The 20,195-nt window shown below is 29.6% G+C and overlaps 1 protein-coding gene across 6 annotated transcripts in view; it reads left to right on the plus strand.

Annotated features, from left to right (window-relative positions):
- The window catches only part of LOC129958329 (uncharacterized), a 70,030-nt gene that overhangs the window by 36,846 nt on the left and 12,989 nt on the right, over nucleotides 1-20,195 (plus strand). For 5 of the 6 annotated variants that reach the window (XM_056070760.1, XM_056070777.1, XM_056070783.1 and 2 more), the window contains exon 2: nucleotides 13,690-20,169. In XM_056070760.1, the coding sequence (XP_055926735.1) occupies nucleotides 13,696-20,169 (6,474 nt within the window). In that variant the 5' untranslated portion in view covers nucleotides 13,690-13,695. Of the gene's footprint in view, nucleotides 1-11,645; nucleotides 11,771-13,689; nucleotides 20,170-20,195 lie in introns of those variants that run through there. The other variant, XM_056070753.1, reaches the window with a different exon arrangement.

A 20,195-nucleotide genomic window follows, 5' to 3' on the forward strand; every position in this document is an offset into this window, starting at 1 on the left:
TACAATTTAATTAATAATGCTAATCTATATTTGCTCTCTCCAAATTCAGGTTTTTTTTTTAGTTTCTTTTAAAAATTTATTAACCTGATGTTAAAAAAATATCGATTATTTAGCAGTAAAATTGAAATTATTGGTAAAGTTATTCAAATTTTACTAAATTATAACAAATTACAGGGTTGACATAATGTTTAATCATTTTAGTTTTAGATAAATGATGCATGTTAAAAATTCTTTGGATCTATTTTTACGTAAAATTAATAGATATAGCAGAGATTAATTTGGTTTGTTAAATGTATCGTTACGAATCTGTACTATTTCTTCCTTGAGCAGTTAATATAATAATAGTAGTAAAGAGTTTTACATATATTCCTAACGGATGCTGAATGAATACCAGGTCAATAACAGCCGAACTTGGCGACATTTGGCGACAGAAATAAAGGAAACAAAATGCAGGACTTTTAGCGATATCTCTATTAGAGCTGGAAAACTAGGATCTTTCTCGATATTTTAATACCTGCCACAGAAGCTATATATGCGGAGGCGCACAGACGAGAGAAAGTCAGTTGAATGAATTCTTTCTTTGGAAATATTCAGTCGTTTTAAGTTGAACTTTGTTGTGCTGTGCTACTATTTAATTATAAGCTTGCTGTCTGCTAGTTTGTTGTTGATTGTTAAAAGTATTGTCTTTGCGAAAGATTCGGCTATGTTTTCCCTATATGTGTTTCATGTTTCTCTTTCGGAATAAAACATCTTTATTCGTTATCGAGCGTAACGTACTTCTCACCGTACATCCACAAGGCTGATTTTCTGTTACAATATTTTGTGAAATAATGAATTTTGCAAACCTCACATTGTCTCTTTAAATCGAAACAAATGTGCTTTCAAAAGTGGGAACTGTGAAAGAATTAACTCGGTGTTATAAAAAATTCTTTTCTGATGTACAAACTTTATGAAAATAATTCTACTCACTCAGCACTAAACGATAAATCAAATTCTGGCAGTTTCTATAAAAGGTTTTATATTGCTGTTATTTTAAATCTTCCAAATATGAGTTTAGTATCATTCATTTCAGAATTAAACCAAGTTTTATGAGATCTTGTAAAAATTACAAATTTTTGCGTCTTTTTAAAAAAATAAATGTTAAACTAAATATTGTCTGAAATTTTATCTGATTTTAGTTATTGAGCTTATTTACACTCGTGTTGACATTCCGTTCAGTTAAACACTTAAGCTCTTCTATACTAATAATATAAATGAACCTATGTTGTGTGTGTGTGTGTCTATGTTTCTGTGTGCTGGCGCTCTATGGGTCAGACCATCTGGTCTACAGTAATCAAATTCAACATTTTACACTTAAAAGGATGGAAATGCATACCTTGGTAAATTTTTTATAAAATTTTAATTAATTAAAAATTCGCCGTTTTTCTGTGTCGTCGTCATTTTTGTCGTTTTTCCCGCGTAATTCCATAAAAAATGATTGCAAAAATAAAAATTTTACCGTGTTTCGAAATTTTAAAAATTTGTCTTTTTAATGATGTCTATTTTATGCTCGTGCAAGTCGAGCAAATTTTTCCTGAACTTTGACAGTATTTTTAAATTATTTTTTAATCAAATTTTCCTGAAATTGTCCTGAAATTCAAGTCGTTTTCACTGTTTTTTAGTAAGTATTTGATCCACTTATTTTTTCATTGTTGAAAGTTGAAGAAGAATTCTGTTTAATATCTGTTCAGTTTATAAAATGAATAAAAAAAGGAAATTACTCTAATAAGAAATTTAGGAGACGGATGGACAGCACATTTGCGCTTTTAATAGCACAAACATGTCATAAAAGAAGTCGCTAATAGAAAGGTTCATGTGAACAATGTACAGAATTTATGTAAGAATAATACAGCTTTAATGTCTAACAATTTTATGGGATGCTAGAAATGAAATTATATCTAAATTATTTGCCTGAATTTAAAAGTAACAAATATCCCCGGCAAACAAGCTGGTTGCCAAAGATCTTTAATCTAATAATAATAATAAATGTGCTTGTGTGTGTGTGTTGATCTGTATTCCAAACCGACTAACTTAGAGGCACCAAACTTAACATGTATATTTGAAAAATCGGAACTTGGTCAAAGGAGCGATTTTTGTTATCCTAATTAAAATTTTAATAAATTAAAAAATGAAGCGAAATTTTGATTTTTTTTTCAAACTTAAAAGTCAAAAAATATCTTTTCAGTTACAGTAATTTTTTGCCTAATAAATCTTCGATTTTAAATTAATTTTAAAAAAAATTTAAGCATGTTTTACTATAATATATTTCATCGTTGAAGTGAAATTTAGATCGTTGTCAATATTGCCGCTAATATTTCATCATGCTTTTGTTTCTATTGGTGATGATAAAATTAATTTTCTATATTGAGTAGATTTCAATATACACATTATAATAATTATAAAATATTTTTTTTTTTTTTTTCATATTTCGTTGTGCTTACTACATTCAAAGTTTTAACTTCGGAACAAAGCAACGGTGAATTTTTTTTTTAAGTGGTCCATTTTTAAGCACTACTGTTCTTACCTGTGATGAATTGAATGTATAAAGACTGGAAATTGAGAAATTGTACAGCATAATGAACAGAACGATGATAGGCTTTCGAAGTAATATCAGTAACATGTCTTTCAAAATTGAAAATATTTTGCCGAGGAAGCCATTAAATCCAAGTTAATCGAAATATTTAACTGACGTTTTCAGCAACCATTCATAGCGGTAAATCAAATGATCGCTAAAGGTTGTTAATATTCATTTGATTTATTGGTATACATATGTTTGTAGTTTTGATAAAAAAAAAGTATAATAATTGAATTGAGCTATTGAGCATATAATATTTTGAATTTTAAAACCGATTAAAAGTATAAAAAGATGTTTCTAACTGTAGTCCACAAACTACAATCAGGCCATGGTGGCCTGGTGGTAAGGTCTCGACTTCAGAACCGGAGGCTTTCAGGTTTGAGACCAGCTTCTACTGAAGAACCGTCGTATAAGCGCCTTTGGTACACTTTCAATCCGTTTGAGCCAAATACCCTCTCGCTAGTGTGGTGTAGAACTTTCGAGAGGACTGCTAGCTCAGGTGTCATCCGACCACGGTTTAAAATTACATACTCCGTCCCAAAACAGCCCTAGTGTTGCTTAAAAAAAGGGACGTTAATGTAACTAAACTCCAACTACAAAAACCAAATTTCAAAATAAAAAAAAACTATATACTATTAGACTCAACGTTTTATTTCCTTTAGAAACAACAAAATCATAATTATCAAATTCATTATCTTTTTTTTAATCCTATTATTTTTTACTTTCATTGCAGTTATAAAATTTATGTCCCTTCTTTGAAAATTCTGTCGCAAAATAATGATACAACTGAAATTTAAGGGAAAATATTGTTTTCAAGGCTATGAAAATTCTACAATAACCAATGACAGAGTAAAAATAAAAAAAATTATAAAATCAGATTAAACAAAAATTACATAAAGTAAACATAATAAAAAAAATTCTCTTCTTTATTGCACAATTTATTATATACGTATTACTTGGAACATACAGTTGTTTAATCAAATGTAAAAAAAAGAAGCCTTTTTTACAGCAAAAACTAGTGATTTATTCGAAAAATAAAATTATAATTTTTCTCATCAAGGATTAAAATTTTCAAAATTGGATCAATTTAAAAGGGACATTCCAAAATTATTAATTATTATTACAAATGGAATGTTCTCTCTCGTCTTTCTCATATATTTCCGCAATATGACTCGCCAAGTATTTTAACTTCATCGTTTGGTGAAGAGAACCAACGTGGATTTTTGGAACAATGATGCTCTCTCTATTAATTTTATCCAAAAGTTCACCAGAATTGCAAATTCGGATCGTATTCTAAAAATTAAGTATTTAGCTTGAGTCATTGCATTTACGTACAAGCGAATCGATAAATCAACATATTGTGAAACGGATGATAGATTTGGAGAAAAAATTTGATATACATTTAAGATTCTGATGATCTAAACCATCCATCCATAAATCTGGTTAAGTTTTTGAGACATCGTATTCATACAGATTTACAGAAAAGTCTGCCTAGAGGATATAAGTGGAAACGTCCAGCGGATTCAGTAAGCGATAACAATGTTTTATTCTAAAAGAAAACATGATTAAAAAGTAGCAAAACACAGTCAGGGTATGGATAGTGTCCCAAAAAGATTGAAACGCGGTTCAATTTCTTTACCTATTAGAAATAAGTGAGCAATATAAATTACAATGTAGTTCAAAATAAGACCATGTTAATAATAATAATAATAAAATTCTTTAATTTTCAAAAACTTACACTTTTCAAATTTTTATACAACCCCTCCAAACAAATTAAAAAAAAAACTATCATTACAAAAAAAAAAAAAAAAAAAAAAAAAAAAAAAAAAAAAACCGCATACTCGTATCTTTAAAATTGAGTCAGTTGCACATAATTGAAAAATTAACGTGCTTCATAGGGACCATATACTAAAACAGAAATAAAATTTGTTACATATCATAAAAATTTAAAATGTATAATAATATTGACATTAAAACTCTTATTACTTGTCTAGGGCATAGGGCATGTCGTATTCTTAAGAGTTTTTTTTTTTTTTTTTAATTTTATGGTCAGACTGCCATTTTTATTTGTAAAAATTAAAGTAGAAAAGAAATATATGCAAGTAATTTATTTACATTATTAATATTATTTACGCCATTTATTAATATTATTTACAATATTCTAATAGTTTTTTTTTTTTTTTTTTTGCTTCATGTAACTGTAATTTAGCCGTTTCAAATATTTATGTTAAAATATTATTTTTTTAAAAAAAAACTCAATTTTTTTATTTTTTATTACAAGATCTTTCTAGAACATGTTTTAAAAAATATTTATCTATTTAATGCAAGAATTTTTATTATATGTGCCAACTAAGAGACACTTCATACAATGAAACTGAGAGCCGCATGCGCCCGACTTCTCTCACAGGAAAACCTCTCTTTATCTCTAATAAGACTTTATTCAAGGCGTTTGGAATTTTTTTGACACCCGCTATAACATTTTTAATCTAAACATTTCCACTAACAATTTGTATATGGCCTCTATTTCAACAGAAGAAACCGCGTTTTGATTTGAAAAATGGCATTAGTAATTTCTTTCTGCATCATAATTCATTTGGTTTTAAAGATACAGTATGCGGTTTCATCTAATGTAATTGTTAGATGGAAAAGAACTTTCTAATTGACTAAACTTGTCTAGAAGAATCATGTAAAAATTAAAAAAGTGTAGCTTTATATATATATATATATATATATATATTCACGCTTTTTTAATGATTACGTTAAAATAATAATAATATATTATTGTGCAATCAATTATATTTCAGAAAGTAGCAGCAGTGTTTAAAAACGTGTAAGCATAGTGTAAAAAATTTTCTTCAATGTTTTTTTTTTTTCTGAAATTAAAACTTAACTATATTTACTACAAAATTTAAAAAAATGTTCAATAAAAGTTTAAAATATCATCACACACACACACACACACACACACACACATACACACACACGCACACACACACACACACACACATACACACACACGCACATATAAAGTAAGCATAATATTTTGACAGCAGTAGGTAGGTTCGAAAACAATGAAGACATTTTGCATTTTTAAGTTCGCTTTAATCCATCCCGAGAAGGTATAATTTATTAACAAGAAGGCGCGGACAAGGCTCATCCGCTCAGAGCAATAGATTAGGCAAGAAGAGAGGGAAGAGAGAGAAATTAATTATCCCTCCTCTTATATAACATGAGATATTGAAAGGGAAAATATTTTTCACAGTGCTAATACTAGATTCCGATAGGGATTTCCCACACATGCGCGAACCAGGCAAGGAAAACACAGGGATCTTTTTCAAAAGTATTTGTTTAGATCAGCAATTTTTATCCTTTCACTCGCAGCGTGGGAACCGCTGATGAAAGTATTTTTGCAAAGCTTGTCTTGAATTAATTAGATAGAAAAAGTGGAATGGGATCAGGAAATAAGAGAACATTTTAGAATGACTTTGATATGGGCTAAATTAAAATAAAACTTTAGAAATTTATTAGGGTTGAAAGATTTAATATATATATATATATATATATATATATATATATATATATATATATATATATATATATATATATATATATATAATGATATTTTAAACTCTTAATTTAAACCAAATTAATTTCCAAAGCTTATCTTAATTTAACCCATAGTAATTTCATTCTCTCATTTCTTGATCCAATTCCACTTTCGGTTTAATTAATTCAACTGAAGCTGTAAAAATTACTGCGCAATCAATCTACGTAATGGAGTGAAAGTGATACTTCCGTTGCCCTTTTCAAAGGTCAAAACATGTTTTCAATTGACACGTGGCCGGATCCCATGTTATATGAGACTGTCCCATGTTATATAAGGCTAGTGATCATTTGTTTCGTTCCCTTCTTCTTTACTTCTGCTTTTGTGCGCTGCGCCTTCTTGTAAATAATCATACCTGCCACCCGGAAGAGAATAAAACGAAATTAAAAATACTAAGCCTCATCTATGTCCTCAAACCTGCATTATGCTGATATATATATATATATATAAAATATAACATAATATAATATATATATGTTATATATATACAAAATATTAATATTAAGTGCTTAATAAATAAAGTTTTGAGGACTGAATTTTTAAAATTCCATTTGTGATTATATACAATAATTATAATTACGGCGTATGAATCTTAAGAAATTTGAAACTCGTGTAAGAAAACAAACATCAGTAAATTTAAACAAAAACAAATGACCCTTCCTTTTCTTGTTAAAGTACATGGAATTCGTTATCCATAAATTATTAAGATAAATAATTTGTCAGAATGCTTGTAAAATTAAATGGTTCAATCCTTCAAAATATTTATTACGAAATATAAATCCCATTTTTCTGGAATTTGTTATATTTTGTAAGTGAAATTATATGAGCTGATGTGTAAAAATTCTAGAGTATTGCAAGGACAGAGACTAATTCATATTTAAAAGTAGTGACAATTAATAAAACATTATGGCAATAGATTTTTTTTTTACTTTGATTTCATACTTTTTACCGAGGTAGAATTTTTTAAATATATTTTTATATTACAAAAAGCAAAAAAACGCCATTTGCAAATAAAAAGAATATTCTTTATTATTTATTCTGCCGATATTTTGAAATTTGCCAATGTGCCCCTCAATGCATCGTTTTAAGACCAATACAGAAAACTTAATGCAACAGGAAAATTACTCATAGGAATGAACTGACATTTTGAATGTTCCCATAATGTCCTTCAATTTTTGCCAAAATATATGTACGTTATAATTTTAAAACATTTTAAACTCTTAATTTTGTAGCTTCTTTCATATTTGAAAAATTACTTTTTCATGTTAAATATGTATGCAAAAAGGGCAGAATACCTTATGTATTCATAACAAAAAGAGTTTAGGCCATTAATTTTATACAATATGAATAAGAGTTGGAAATTTAATTTTAATTTTAGAAAGTCAAAATTATGTTATCTTGTACTTTCGAAACTAATAAGCCTAAACTAACGAAATTTGGTTTTCGGGAATAACTTTTGATGTAGTTTTAAAATTTAATGAGAAAAATTGGTGTTGCCCTGGAAATTTTGAAATTTGCTCTAATTTCAATATATAGACCTCTCCTTATGAAATTTTTAATTCAAAAAACTTTAAAAGTACGTTAAGCCCTTTCAAATGATACTTTTTTTTTTTATGATTGTACTAATAGCTATGCCAGAATAAAGCTAGTGGCTCCTTTTTTTTTTTTTTTCTGCGACTGTACATATAACATATTTATCAAAAAGTTTAAAATACAATGCTGAAAACTTTCAACGAAAAAATTCTGAATATTTAAAAAAATAAATATTGAATGATTATATCAAGAGGAAAGAAATAATTTATTCCATTTTTTTGCAATGTATCTGCAAAATATGAATTATCGTTTGCAATTACTCTTCTTCCCATTAAATGTGGAGAATTTTGCTAAAAATTAATAATTAACTTATGGATTTTACAACAGAATTTTAATATCTAATATATAAAATTCTCGTGTCACAGTTTTCGTTGCCATACTCCTCCGAAACGGCTTGATCGATTTTGATGAAATTTTTTGTGCATATCCGGTATCTATGAGAATCGGCCAACATCTATTTTTCATCCCCCTAAATGTTAGGGGTAGTCAATTATTAATTAAAAACTAACTTTCCCGCCAAAAAAATCTTCCATTTTTCCCAACGCCAACTTTTCCGCCAAAAAAATCTTCCATTTTCCCCATCGCCAAATAAGTAAGGCATCAGTTGTTTTTTTCTCCCAACAGTAATTAGGCTAGGGTTAACATTTTTCGACGGATTATTTCAAACGATTCTGTTTATTTTCTTAATGTTTTATGCATTTAAAATTAAACATTGTTAATTAATCCATGTTTCACATTCATTCTGAAGTACTTTTGAATTAAAATAACACAGAATAAAGGAAATTAAAAATGTCTAATCTGCATAGCGTTACCCCAACTGGCGTAGAAAAATTTACGCATTTGCGTTGACGTAACTGGCGAAAAAAATCCACGCATGCGCATTGTTCTGATTGTTGGCATGACAACCAACGGACGATTTAAATTATTTTTAGGTTAGTTGCATGCTTTTGTAAGTAAAATGTATTTATGTTAGTTATATATTTTTTGTATATGCTTATAGTTTTAAGTACATCGTTTTTTAAGTAGATTTTTTTAAACCTGTTTTCGACCGATTATTTTAAACGATTCATTTTATTTTCTTAGTGTTTGATGCATTTAAAATTAAACATTGTTAATGAATCGATCTGTTCATGATGAATCTGAGAAATTTTTGTTGACAAATTCTTGAGATATTACATAAATTAAGAAAGATATTCTTTAGTGACCATAAAGTTTAAACGCTCAGTGACTCTATTATCAGTAATCATATTATTAAAAAAAATGCTTTGTTTCAGTAAAAAATATTATATTAATTGCAGATTAATCATTTACACTGTAATTTAAAGCATAATTTCTACGAAGGGTAACAGAAAATTAGAGAGATATATATCACGCTATAACTGAAGGCCTTTATAATATTATGAGTGAATTATATGACTATCAAAATTTGAAGTTTTAAAATATTTTGCTGAAGAATCTATTAAAGTTGGAATTGCGTAAAATGTTTAATGGTACGACCGGAGTTTTATCCCCTGCTTGGCGAAATTTTTAAAAATCGCAAACAACGGCCTTGCGAAATGTTCAAAAGCAAAGAAGCAGATGTTCAATTATAGTGCATAATAAAGATTGCCAGCTTTGGTGCGTTATCGCAACTTGGCGAAGAAGGGGGTTAAACTCCGGTTAAACCTATTTAATTATTAAAATTTAAACGAACATTAAGATTGGCGAACCGGCTGGTCGCCAAAGGCGGCTAGTATATATATATATATGTCATCTTTTTTATTTAATTACAATGGAATTAAAAATTCATTGCTTGCAGTTTTAAATACTTCAGTCAAAAACTTGTGAACAGAATAACGTTTGTTATGAATTATATATTATGTTTTTTAAAACTTACTTATTTTAAGACGTTTATCATTTTTTAATACAGTATATTCTCAGTAATCTGACAGACATCGGACTAGAGGAATTCCAAATTAACGAATGAGTCAGATCAACAGAGATCAATTACATAAAAGCATATTTAAATAACAGATTTAGGTTTATTGTGCAAAATTATATATATAATATTATACTATGTGTTATAAATATTACAAAGTATAATTCAAAATTTTTGCACAACCTTTTGTTTATACCATGCCATGATCATTAACATGTTGCAGCGGCCAAACAGGCGATAAATGACTGTTTGTTTCGCCAACTGGCGATAAGCATCAATCATACCTCTGGAGATGAACTTGGCTCTCCAACGAATACGAGTGACTCACTTCCTGCCTTCACCAGCTGGCTTAGAACTTCTGCCTCGTGCTGGTCGATGGAATTACGGCCAATGTATCATGATTTATATTTGTTAATTTAATTTGTAATTAAAATTTATTTTTGTTATTTACATGGCTGGCAGTTTTTATTAAGTAAAAATGTTTTAATACTTTAATTTAAAGTAAATTTGGCAATGCGTGTTAAACCACGCACCAAAATGTGTAGGCAGTGGCTTGAGCCCTAATGAGTCCTAATCTGAGTTTTTATATATTTGCGGCGGTAGCTAAGCACTCAAAGGTATGGTTTGATGCGAGCTGGACTTTGGGACAGTTTTTACAAATAATATATGATCTTGTTTCATCCGAATGAATTTTCATGCTCCTATAGTAATTTGTTCTTAATCTAGTGATTGTGGATGTTATGTTTCTGGGACAGTTGATATATTGGTCTGTGATATTGGTTTCTTAAAGGTGGGTCATATGTCAACAAATGTCCACCGCATTAGCATTTACAAGCATGAAATGTTCATGTTCTCTCAATGTTTATATGTACAGGTATCCATTATAACATTAGCTTTACAAGCATGAAATGTTCATGTTCTCTCAATGTTTATATGTACAGGTATCCATTATAGCATACTGGAAATACCCTTGCTGTGCAGCCTTTCTGAAAGGATATTTATAGCGTAGGTGATACTAGTCTGTCCGTTTATTATCGAAGACGAACAGACTAGCACCAGAAAGGGTCATCAAACCTTCCGTGGAGTTCATATCTTGCGAATCAATCAGGTGTAAGACAAGGACCTTTTGAATTAGCTATAAATTAACTAATAATTATAACGCTATAAATTCAGTATAATTAGAATTTCGTTTGAAACCATCAAAATCAAGTCACATAAAATATTTAATCGAAAATTTCAGTGTCCATGAACAGTATTGTTGTTGTTGTTTATAATGGCACTTGCCATGAAGGGAGTATGAAACTAGTTAGTGCCTTCAATTATGTATCATCGTGATTGCGTAGCTTTTAACGAATATTAAAAACTTTGGAATCATTTAAAATAAGCACAAATTGTTGAAGCTAAAACATTAATCCACTTAGAGATTAGAACTGTACCAAAATCTGATTCTAAATAAATTTCGAAAAAAGGCAGAGTAAAACTACGGAGGCTCTAAGCACGGTGCATTCCCTTTTTTCAGACCGTTGAGTAAGAATTCATAATGGGAATACATTTGTTTTCTTTACCCTGTGGTGAAAACTTATAAGCCAGGTAAGCAGAGTTTATTTTTGCTTCGTTGTGTAGTGAATAACATATAAGTCAGTTAACAACTACGCTGTAGTTGCACCGCAACCCATTTCCATTTGCGCCAATTTTGTAAAAATAAATAATAAATCCACAAATTAAAGAGACATCCCAATTTCATATTAAAACACTGCTCCTTTTAATTCTAAAAGTTGTAGTTTTGTCCCTGAAACTTAACCACTATAAATGTTCTTATAAATTAGCACTCATTGTGGTTCTAAAGTGACATTAACTGAACAAAAAAAGAATGAAAACTCCTTGAAGTTCTCTACAAACACCTCACCTCAGCTCTACGCATATTAGTTTCGGTTTCGTTTCGTTTAACGTGTATGAATCGAAAATCACTTTTTTAAAATATAAATAACGGAAATATAAATTATAGATGAAATGGAATGAAGAATAAATTTATCATCGGAACGTACGTTTGTATAGAATTTGTTATATAAATTTCTATAAGGTGAAACACTATATTATATGTACTTTATGTTTCACCTTTTAACATAATTCGATTTAAAAAAAAAATCATCATATCAGAAAGTAAAATTTGGTTAATAAGTTTTTTTAAAAATATTATATATATATATATATATAATTGTTTTTTCAGATAATATATTTTTAAGAACTTCATTTTTATATTAATAAGCAGAAATAACCATATGAAAGTATCTCTTAATGTGAGTTGGAATTAAAGAGTGGATTTATGAAGTATTTTGATTTGAACCTCAATTTTGATCGTTCAAAATTTCTTCTTTTTCAGCTTGATTGGTATTTTTTTTTTATGTTTAATTTGTGTTTAAAGTGTAGAACCATTCAATTGTTTTTAATGTCATTATGTTACCCTTTTTATCCTTTATGGAAGTGTGTGTGTGTTAAATGTAAGATTTATTCATGGAATAAATTTGACCTTGATGAAATATTCAATAAAATTTCAATAATCAAAATTATTAACTGCATGACTTTTTTTTAAAAAAAATCTAAATTTGTTACATTAAATTTACTAAAAATGTCAGCAAAATTTTGAAAGAAATAGTTTTTAAGTTTTGTTTTATCTGTTAGTTTTTCATTACTTTTTTGATTATGATTTTGTTCTTAATATATAAACCTATAATGGTACTTTAAGGCTCAAATTTTTAAAAATTTCCAAGATTTGATTTTGGAAATGAGTTTTGATGTAATAGAGATTTTGATGTAAAAATATTATTTTTAACAAAGAATATAATCAAACACTGTATTTTTTTCTTGTTTAATTGTGCTTCAGTTTTATAATTTTTTTGTGTGATAATTTAATGTGTTAACGACATATTTGTTTTCACAGAGAACAGTTTCTGATGTTGATAAAAGCGTTCCATATTATCAAAATTAAGAAAATCAAATTATTAATAATTATTTGAAATTGTGATGATGTTATATATTTGCAGATTTGTAAGGATAAAAATATTAAGTTTATGAAAATATATTTTGTTGCATGAGTTGCTAGAAGATTTAAAAAGAATGCACAATTTGGATTACTAGTTTTCTATTTATATTAATATATTGCAGTTTTCTCTTTGCATGAACCCTGATAAAAATCGTCCAAATCTCAGATCTAATAACTATCATCATCAAATCCTAATAATATCTCTCATTACCATATCATAGCAATGGATGTTAGTGCTAATAGGAATATTATCAACATTCAAGCTTGGCAATGATTGGAGTTGTACTACAGGAAATACAATAATATTTTATTAGATGTTAAGTTGTAATGACTTTTTATATTATCTTATAAATGATTATTCAGGGGTTTCTGTAGATAAATATTTCATTATAATTTTCAATATTCTGCAATATTCAACAATCTAAGATTTTTATATTAAGTTAAAGTATAGATGGGACAACTTTATAATTTAAATTCTTGAACTTATACTTTTTTTAAGTCTGTGTTTGAGATTTGAATCAATTAAAAAAAAAAAAAATCACCTTTCTGCAATAATATCATAGTATATTACATTAATTTTTTTTTGGAGAAATGATAAATGAATGATGTTAGTATAATCTTGTGTTAATTTATATAACTGATGTGAAAAAAAGTGGAATAATTAATATAAAGGACTTTTTTTTAAAAAATTCTTACTTGTAGGTGGTTTGTTTACATTAAATTGAAGGTCCATTGAGAATAATGTTAAACAGTAGATCATAGAAAGTTTATGATTAATTTTAGATAAAAATTCAGATTATTATTTATCCATCTTAGCTTTGCTGAAAATATCCATTATTTATTTTTTACAGTTTATATCTATTTATTTTTAATTTACAGTATAGATACTCATTTGATTGATATTTTTACATATTTCATAGGAAGCCATGTCTTCCAAAGGTCATGGAAAGAAAACCCCTGGGCAGTTTTTTCAAGGAAAACCACCTGATAAAGGAAAAGGATCACAACCTTCAACCTCGCAATCTAATAAGAAAGGAGATAACAAAGCAACTGCTAAATCCGAAGGGAACAAAGGGAAACATGAAACCAAAAAACACCAAATCAATGCCACCCAACAACCAAGTGGTTTTAGTATGGGAGAACCTTCAACACCAAATATTGCCACTTTGCTAAGTGGATTATCTTCAAGAATTCAAATGAATCAAGCAGCCAGTAATTTTCACATGACACATATATCTGTGAATGTGCATAGCTCAAGCACTGCTTCACATGTGAATCAGATTTTAGCAAATCCTGTTGGATTACCGACAACTCAAACAAATCTGGCTCAAAACATGCCTAAAAGAAGGAATAATCCTAAAAAACCAGATTCTCCAGCTGAAATTAGAGTCTTTACTGGTAGCCAAGAATTTAATACTCAAAAGCATGCCAATTTCTTATCATCTCAAAATCGGGGCAGAGGTCAGTTTAATCAGAGAGGTCTTAGAAGCTCTCCTCCAGTGCATAATTCTAACCATAACCAAGAATCTAACTTTGAAAAGCATGTTAATTTCACATCTCAGAATCATGCTAGAGGCAATTTCACTCAGCGAGGGCATAAAAGTTTTCACCCAGTACATGATTCTAATAGAGGTCAGTTTCACAAGGGGTCTAGAAACGTACACAACATTGGGAGAGGCCAGGGCAATAAATCTGTAATCTTTCATCATGGAGAGCAGAACCAAGTTATGTCGTCTAACAAGCTACAAAGTCCTGTCCATTCTCAAAAGCTATTTGTCGATAAATTGTCACAGAAGTTGTTAATGACTAAACCTTCTACACCAGGACCATTTTTTTTCAAAACTTGTGCACCGGAAAATGAATCAAACACCATGAAAAAATTTGTTGATGCAAGTTCCTTGCCAAAAGTTCAACCAAAACCAGCACCTGTATATAAATATACAAAAAATTCCAAGCCAAAAAAAGCAAAGCCCCAATCAAATTTAAATAATGAAAATCAGCTAACCAAAGGTAAATTGGATGGCTCAAAAAAATCAAGAAATCGAAGGAGAAATAGATTTAAACATGATTGGTCTAGAAAAAAGAAGGAAAGTAAAGAAGTTATTCCATTATTTACATTTGCTCGTAATACAATTGAAGAAACAGAATCTACTAAAAATGTAGATTCAGATGAGGATGATGATGCTTCAGTATCTCGTTGTTCTTCAGAAGAGAGTGTTTGGACATCTAATATTTCAGATGATGAAGTTGATAATTCTTCAGATGAAAGTGAAGTCATTAGTGAATTTTCCACTGTTTCAAGTGTAAAGGGTAGTGAATTCTCAGAAGATAGAGATTCAGGTATATCTGTGAGGCAATCTGGAATAATATCTGTATTTTGGGATATAGAGAATTGTCCAGTCCCACGTGAAAAGTCTGCTGTTGATTTTGTTAAACTTGTGAGAACTACCCTTTATGAAGGTCGAACAGAAGGAAGTTTTAGTGTGGTATGTGATGTACAAAACTTGAATAGTATGTATGTTGAAGAACTTGAAGCATCTAATGTCACTGTCTTTCATATGAGCAGCACTAATAAAAATGCTGCTGACACTAAATTAAAATCACTTCTTTTTGAGTTTCGTGACATTTATAAGGAACAAACAGGCTGTGCTATTGTTTTAATATCTGGGGACTCAGATTTTTCCAACATTTTGAATACCTTACGTTTTAAGCACAATATTTATATTAATTTAATATGCAAATCAAATGCCAGACATTCTTTGATAGAAGCAGCCCATAAATGCATTTTTTATGAAGATTTTGTAAAACAGTTACCAACTCGATCACATGCTGATGATACAGAATATTTGATAACTATATCAAATTTCCCAAGGAATATGTCATTAAAGCAACTTAGGGCAACTTTAAATTCTAGATTAAAAAGTGTTAATTGTCGAATAAGGAAAACTAATGAATTTTGTTGCAGCATAGTTCTCCCTGATGAATGTGCTCGTGAGAAGGCTCTGTCTCTTCTGAAAAATTTTAAAATTAATGACTGCGAAGTAAAAATGGAAAGCATGGAAAGAAGAAAAACAGATATTTCAAAGCAGACTGAAAAGACACAAAAATCAAAGCCTAGTAGAAAAACTGCTGCTGCAGAGTCAAAAGCAGAAGAATCGATTTATAAACAGTTTACAGATGCTTCAATTAAAGGAAGTGTTCCTGGCAGTAGAGGTGCCACATTATGCATTTGTGTTGGTATAAAGTTAGGAGATGCTACTTATTGGAAAAATGAGCTTGAAAAACTGTGGAACATATCTGATTTCACTCTTCACTGGGAAGGACAATCCAGTGAAGGTTATTTCTTAGCTAATTTCAAAAGCTTAAGTAAAGCCCAAAAGGCCAAAAAAATTCTTCAGAGATCACAATCTAATGAGCCATTTTCTCCCAAATTTTTAAAGTTAATCAAACAAGATGATATTTTAACCAACTTTAAACTGCCTGATACCATCCAGGATATAAATAAAAAGAAAATTGAAGAGCACATAAAAATAATTGAAACCAAGAAAGAAGTTTGTTTAAATAAACATAAGCAAACTGTTGCAGACCTAAAGGCATCATATAAAATTTCAGTTCCTGAAGCAAATGAAGCTGTAATAGCAAAATTAAATGAACTGAATGAGCAGAAAGTTACTTTCATGAATTACACACATGATGCTGTAAATAAAATAAACAATTTAGATTTAGCATCTAATACTATTGATAAAACTTTGGCTGATATTATACATGATTATTCCAGAGAATGCAATTGTCTAACCACTGGTTTACCAATTTATGCGAAAAAAAATATCATTCTGAAAAAAATAAAAAAGCATCAAGTTGTAATTATTCGAGCTGAAACTGGTTCTGGAAAGAGTACTCAGCTGACACAGTATTTATGGCGTGGAAAGGACCCCTCTCAGAAAAATTTGATAATTTGTACACAACCTCGTAAAATTGCTGCTATTAGCCTAGCGAAACATGTTAGTACTCAAATAGGTTGTACTTTAGGTGATATTGTTGGCTATCAAGTTGGAGCAACGGTTAAAAGGACGGTAAATACAGAAATTTTGTATGTTACTGATTATACCATGTTAAAAATGATGGTTAATAATGATTTAAAAGAAGTTTCGTACATAATTGTTGATGAAGCACATGAGAGAACTGTTTATACTGATCTACTATTGGGAATGATAAAAAAATCTCTTAAAATCCAACCTGACTTGAAGTTGATCATAACATCAGCTACTATTGATACCACTATTTTCAGGAATTATTTTGGAATTTCGGATGATTCAATTCTTGAAGTGTCTGGAAGGACATTTCCTATTGAAGACATTTGGTTAGATTATGATGTTGCTTTGGGATGGGATTATTTCAAGAAAACTATTGAAACTGTTTGCTCAATTTTAGGCAAAGAAACTGGCGATGTTCTAGCTTTTTTAACCACACCTCTTGAAACTGAAAAGGCAGTTAAAGTTCTCAGTGAGAAACTTGATTCAAAATTAGCTCAGCGTGTGAAAATTTTCCAATTGCATGGAAAATTAGATGTACAAGAACAGCAAAAAATATTTGAACGAATGCCTAATGGCATACAAAAAGTTGTATTTGCTACAAATTGTGCTGAAACTTCTGTGACTATACCTGGAATAAAATTTGTTGTTGATTGCGGAATGGTCAAAGAATCCCAATTTGATATTACTAGAAATATGAATATTATGTCTGTTAATTTTGTTAGTCAGAGCTCAGCTGAACAGCGTAGAGGTCGTGCTGGTAGAACACAAGTTGGCAAGTGTTATCGTTTGTACAGTAAAAAAAATTATGAAGGAATGAATAAAACCACAGAACCAGAAATTTTACGAGTCAATTTAGGTCAGGCATTACTTAGATTAATGAAATTAGGCATAAAAGATCCATTGCAATTTGATTTTGTGCAGTCTCCTCCTCAAGAAGTTTTGCGTACAAGTATGCAACAACTTCTGGATTTAAATGCAGTGAATATTTTTGATATGTCTTTGTCAGAATTAGGAGAGCATATGTCTTATTTGCCATTGGAGCCTCGGCTAAGCTTTTTGGTGTTAACAGGTATTGATCTAAGTATTGGTTTTGAAGCTGTTGTTTTGGCATCCCTAGTTACAGTTTCAAGAAACATTTTTTTTCGGACTGCAGAAAATAAATCTGAAGCAGATAGCAAAAAAATGAGGTTCTGCCAAAGTGAAAGTGACTTTCTTACTTACTTACAAGTTTATAGAGAGTGGGTTACAGTTCCTAAACAATTGAAATCTAAGTGGTGTGTTTTGAATTGTATCAATGCTCGATCTCTTAGAACTGCACATGATTTGATTAATGAAATCATTCATATTATCCAAAATGAAATTAAAATGAAAATTCCTAGCAAATTTTGTGAACAGTCTGCACAAGATTCTTTACTTAAACTTATATTTCGCAGTTTCCATCAAAATTTATGTATCTTTTCGGGACACTACAAATTTGGTTATAGATCATTTGGAGTTTCAGGTGACTTGTTGATTCATCCCTCATCATCATTATACACTTATGGTCATTGGAGACCCGAGTTTCTTGTTTATGATACAATTCTTAAAACTGATCAAACTTATCTAATAAATGTGAGTCCTGTGCCTAAAGAAATGATTTTAGAATGCATGAATACATATGGATTAAATGTAAACTTGGCTGGTTTAGAAACTTTACCTTTAACAGCTTATGGAATATCTCCTCTTGGTAAAATAATTCTTCTTCGTGATATTGTGGGAAAGCATGGCATTCAAAGAAGAAAAATTGAAGATCAAATTAAAAAAGCAGTTGGAAGTGATAATACAATTATGGATATAGATGTTCAAAAAGGTGAGATAAAGGTTTATGGGCCACAGGATAAATATGAGGAAATTGCTGCTATCCTTTGTCCTATGATTGAAAAAGCCCAAGAAAAGCTTGCAATAGAAGAAAAAGAAGTATATTTATATCCTGAATTGTGCACTATAATATCTGCTGGAATAGCTGTAAAAGATGTTGTTTTCCCTGGTGAATTTAGGGACTTAAAAGTGAAATTAACATCTGATGTTGATGTTAGTTCGGTTGTAGAAAAATTGCAATCATGTGGACAGATATCTACAGTACGTGAGTGGAAAAATTATTTCAAAGTTACTTTTACTAGCCCACTTGATGCTAAATTGGCATTAGAAACCTATTCAAATGAAAAAGAGTTTGCATTGCAAAAAATAGTGAATTTTAACTCTGATGATAATAGAATTAATCAATATAAGGTATATGTGACATTCCTTAGAAGAGAATGCACTGGAGAAGCATTTGTTACTACTGATCCTCCTGGTCTTCTTCCTATGAATAGTTTATTTTATCGCAATAAATTTTTACAAGCTTCAAATAGTAAAAAAACATTAGATATAAGAATAATTGGTTTGCCACCCAATACTGACAGGCATGATTTTGAAAAATTTATTGTTTCAAAACTTAGTCCTGAAAATAAAATGAAAAAGTGTATTGTTGTTAGAAAGAAGGTTTATGAAAGCACTCCAGCAGAACTGCAAAGTGTTAAATCAAGGTTGTGCCAAATATTCTCTGAATTTACAACTCAAGATAAGTTTACCATTGACCTAAAGAAACCCAATAGTAAAGATTTTAGATGGAATGCTTGTGTTTTTTTTCAAAATCCTTGTGATGGGGAAACTGCTGTGAATGTTTTAAAAAACCGTTCCTACATTGATGATATTTTAGATCTACAATTGAAACCATCATTACAAACAAACCTGTATTGCAAACATGAAGTATTTAGAGCTATTGAAGAGCAAATCACCGAAGCTTTGAATTTTTTTAAAGATAATTCAAAACCTGGATGTATATTAGAAATAAATGCTATTCCAAGTGGAGAAAATAATGTTCAAATCAAAATAACCAGTAATAATATATCTGACATTTCTGATGCAAGGAAAGCCATTTTAAGCTTTTTATTAGGTGATCAGATTGAGTGCAGTGGCAATCCTTCTTTGGAAAAGTTATTTTCTAAAGCAGGACAAGAACATATAAAAAAGATTGCTGAAACCAAATCAAAATGTTATGTAGAATTAAATATTCATAGAAAAGTTTTAACTATTTTTGGTAATGTTTCTGTATGCAATTCATTAAAATTAGAAGTAAATGAATATTTAGATAAGTTGGCTGAAGAAAACTTGGAAGAAATCATGTTAATGCCCAAAAATGGAAAACCAGGTATACTTAGAGAACTGCTCAGTACATATGGTCATAACCTGGAAGAGCTGAAAGCAACTTGTGGTTTAACTAGTATTGAAATTAATTCACGTCAACACATACTGACAGTTCAAGGTAGCAATACTGCTTTAACAGCTGTAAGTATTTTTTTTAAATATTATTT

The sequence above is a fragment of the Argiope bruennichi genome, chromosome 2, assembly GCF_947563725.1.
Source record: "Argiope bruennichi chromosome 2, qqArgBrue1.1, whole genome shotgun sequence".
In the NCBI taxonomy this organism is placed as follows: domain Eukaryota; kingdom Metazoa; phylum Arthropoda; class Arachnida; order Araneae; family Araneidae; genus Argiope; species Argiope bruennichi.